The following is a 4,073-nucleotide window of genomic DNA, read 5'->3' on the forward strand; positions in this document are numbered from 1 at the left end:
GTCTGAATTCGTACGTGGAATTGTGTTGGAGTGGACGGAGCTGCTCACCGACACCGACCACAGCTGTGAGGAAGCCTCGGGAGGGACAGAGTCTCTATCTCACAAATCTAATCATAAACTGAAGATTAAAACAGGGTTAAAACGCGTGTTATTATCCCTCGCACGTTTCTTTCCAGGGTGTAACTGCTGCTGAAGTAAAGGTTTAGAGGATGACAGCGAAAGCAAACCCCCCCGTGACAGCAGGATCCATAGTCGTCCCTTACGGACACGTGGTGGGAAATGAGAAGTGGAGGGAGTCAGAGGTAGCCCAAAGGCTACAAGGTAAGCAGAGATTGGAAGAGGAAAACCAGGGCAGAGAGAGCACTCCCCTCTCACCCACCACTGCTAGGAACGGCTGGGGTATGCTTTACTCGGTACCTGACTGGTCCCGTGTTTGTGGTACAGACTGTGTTAGCAGCCTGAAAGATCCTGTGTATGTCGTGTGTCTACAGGAGCAGCTCTGTCATGTTTGCACAGGTTCCAGAGCACAGTAGAGGAGCAGCAGAAGTATCTGCTCTTGTGGGGCTTTGTGGATGTGCCTCCCCACTGAGCTCCCTTGAATCACATGGACACTGACACTGTGCTCTCATCTGGTGGCACAACAGACCGTATTAAGATGGTCATTCCAGAAAAGCATGTAATATTGTTTGAGTGCAGAGTTTACTGAGCAGCTATAGCACTTTAAAAATCTGCAGTTGGAAGTGCTTTTAACTAGCATTACTAAAGACATCACACAGCACTTTGGACTGCTTGTACCGTTTTACTTAAGTAGAAGAAAGGCTTGTGAAGAAGATAAACTTGATTGTGAAGTTGCCAGGATTATTGACAGCTCGGGAAAGTTGTGCTGTGAAGTAATTGTTAGTATGTTTTTAACTACTGTTTTGTCTTTCCACAATCTCACCTCAAGGGAAGGTCAGACTCATCTTCGAGGATGGCTTGGGCCTGGTGGACTTTCATCTCTCAAACAGGATTTGCATTTTATATATTTCTGAAGCAGATTTGGTTGCAGGGGATGAGTTCAAACAGAGACTGGTTCGGTTTAGAAATGTAAGTGCTGCCTAAAGAGAAAAGTTTTCGATTGATACTTTTTTATTCCATGTTTCTGAACACATTCTAGTGGAGCTAAACTTTTGAGATTATTTTTACCTCAAAACTGAAAAATTCTGCAGCTGTGTGATGCTGCATTAAGTCTCGATAATGTTGCTGCAACTCATGTTCTTCCTCTGATTTGCGTTCAGGCAGCTCATACTTCAAAGAATTTGTCTGTTGTTATGTTGCATCTGCTTGTCATTAACAAGGTCTTTTCTTTTTTCCCTTTCAATTCAGGCCAGCAGCCTTAAGGCAATTGTAATTGTAGAAAAAACACAAATAAGTGACCAGTACTTTCTAGCAGTACAGAAACTTGTTGTGCTCGAGCTTGGAATGGTGTTGCTTCCTGTGGCAAATCAAGGAGAAGCTTCTCAACTTATTATTCAGCTAGTAAGTTCCTGTGTTAGTGGGCAAACGTTTGTTAAATGTAGGATGTGTGGGAAAGCAGAGCAATCCTCAGGCACCACTCGTTTCAGAGAGAACACCTGGGATCTTGAACACAACATATTTTATGTAAGGGAGGAATACCAGGAATGTAAGCAGCAAATGCCCAGCAGCAGTGATGTGGCAGCACAGTTCAGTGTGGAGAGGGCTCATTTGGGAGCAAAGGAGAAAGGTTGAAGAATGTGGTACTGTGTATGTTTTGCATGACCTGGGCAGCATAAGGCAAACCTCTTTGTCAAAATCGACTTGGGATTTTGCTCTCTCAGGCTGGGCAAACTGTTCTTAACATTCCTCTTGCCCCTTTCCCTGACTGCACCAAAAAGATGACAACAACACTGCTTTCAGTTGTGGTTGCTGTTAAGAAACGGTTTGTTTCCTAGTAAGACTGTGTGGCACTCAAGCCAGGCCCTTAGCGTGGGCACAGCTAAGGGGCAGTGTGTGTTTGCTGCCCCAGTGCCTGCCCTGAGCTGCCCCGGGTGGGGCAGAGCTCCGGCACAGGGCGCTCAGCGGCACTCCCGGCTCTCTTGGCTGCAGGTGCGGGAGCAGAGCAAGGACCACAGCTCCAACCCCTTCCTTGGGAAGCAGCACGCTCAGCTGGCAGAACCAGCAGTGTTCCACACGGTGCAGCACATTCCAGGAGTCGGGAAAACAAAGTCTCTGCTTTTACTGCAGCACTTCGGGAGCATCCACCGCCTTTGTAACGCGTCCCGTGACGAGCTGGAGCAAGTCGTTGGAAAAACAGTAGCACAGCAGGTTTACACTTTTCTGTGTTCCTGACGTGCATGGAAATGTGTATTTTACAAAGCAAAGACTTGTTTGTTTCTTGTGAATCATAAAATTTTGGGTTTGATAATGGCACACTATGGTAATTTCTGTAATCGTGGCTGGCAACAGCTGGAGGGTGTGGACTAATTGTCCAGCTGTCCTGCTCAGATAGATTGAGCTGTGAAAATAGCAATTTCAGCCACACATGCCGAGTACATCTCCTCTGTATGGAATACTGGATGGCAGAGCAGGGTCTGACTGCTGCCTGTGTGTGTGAAAGAAGCACTGCACAAATACATGTGAGCAGTTACAGCTTTTGTAATGTAACCTTTAGAGGAAAACTCCAGAAACACGTTTGAACTCTTTGTAGGGAAGACACTTTAAACTATAACTTCCTGCACTGTCCAATATAAGCTTCTAAGGAAGTTTCTTAGCTCTTTGTGAGCAGCATCACAGAAACACACCCGAGGTAACCAGTGCAACAATAAACAACACAACCCTGTAAATTATGCTGTGTCATCCGAGCTGTGGCAGAATCAAAAAGCTACTACTCAATGTCAGCATCTGATTTTTATTCTTAAATAAGTGTCACCAAGGTATTTACATCTACTACACAAGAAACTAAGTGACAGATTTCAAAGTTTGCACTGAGCTGCAAACTTTCCCCTTAAGTTTGGGTATCAAACAGCATATATCTACTCTGTAGATGGCAATGTTAACTAACACTACAGTGTTAGCAATTCTCAGTTAGTTTCAGAAAATAGAGCCTCAGAGAAATGCTCACGTTATTTTTGTCTCCTTGCTTATGAATTCTCCCAAGGGCAGAAGGATTTTTTTTTGCTTGATGTGATAGTAAATAAATATTCTGCCACTTAAGACTCACAAGCACTTTTGCCTCTCATATCTTAAATCATCCCCACAATTTTTGTGCTCCTGATCAATATACTAGATCATGACCATTTTGAGATTTGTTTCACAGCTATCCATTTTATCAAGATTAATGAGATAAAAGTCTTAAGTAGGTTAAATAATGGCAAGTTTGGAATAAAGCCTCTTTTTAACAACTGAATCATCAGTAATTTAAAATGGAATCCAGATGAGAAAAAGCAGAGTAAAAGCCTTTCGGAGTTCCAAAGATCTTTTGACTTTTTAGCCTTCTAGTTCTCTTCCAGAATTAAATTACTGACCCAGTAGAACACATCTAGGACTCCCAGGAAACAAGTGTCTCTGCATAAAACTCACAGCCATATGCCCCACTCTGGGGATGGGGATCTGGGGACACTCCCCTTGGCACAAGGCTAGTTGCTCTGATAACACTATTCTCTCACCTGTGGTTCATTAGGAAAGTCTTTAAAGTAATCTTAAGTGATTTATTATTGACTAAGAGCAAAATCATCCTTTAATGTGTCCCCTATTTTTTTGCATGCAGCATCAAGTTTGTAATAAATAACTCCCATCTAGCACAGTTACATAAAAAAGTTACTCATGCTAACTGTATCTTGGAATTCCAAAGGATTCCAGTCCTCAGGTAAGCAATTCTAGCACCTACATCTTGTTCTGAAATCCCTTCACTCCACCCATCAGGTGTGTCAGTGTTCAGCTGCTGCCAGCCCCTGAACCACCCGAGAGGCTCAGTGCACAGCAGGTGAAGTCAGCTGTGTCTGAATTTATACACACAAAGATAAAACTGATCAGCATTTTTATGTACATTTTAAACAAAGATCCTTCTGAAAGGC

The 4,073-nt window shown here is 43.6% G+C and overlaps 1 protein-coding gene across 1 annotated transcript; it reads left to right on the forward strand.

Moving 5' to 3' along the window:
* Positions 1-209: 209 nt before the first annotated feature.
* On the forward strand, positions 210-2,349 carry LOC103805576 (chromosome unknown open reading frame, human C19orf40). Its single transcript, XM_009078230.1, has 4 exons — positions 210-321; positions 947-1,086; positions 1,366-1,518; positions 2,107-2,349. Exons 1-4 carry the CDS (start codon positions 210-212, stop codon positions 2,347-2,349), a joined length of 648 nt encoding a protein of 215 aa, XP_009076478.1.
* The last annotated feature ends 1,724 nt before the right edge of the window (positions 2,350-4,073 follow it).

Source organism: Acanthisitta chloris, unplaced genomic scaffold, assembly GCF_000695815.1.
Source record: "Acanthisitta chloris isolate BGI_N310 unplaced genomic scaffold, ASM69581v1 scaffold44297, whole genome shotgun sequence".
NCBI lineage: Eukaryota > Metazoa > Chordata > Aves > Passeriformes > Acanthisittidae > Acanthisitta > Acanthisitta chloris.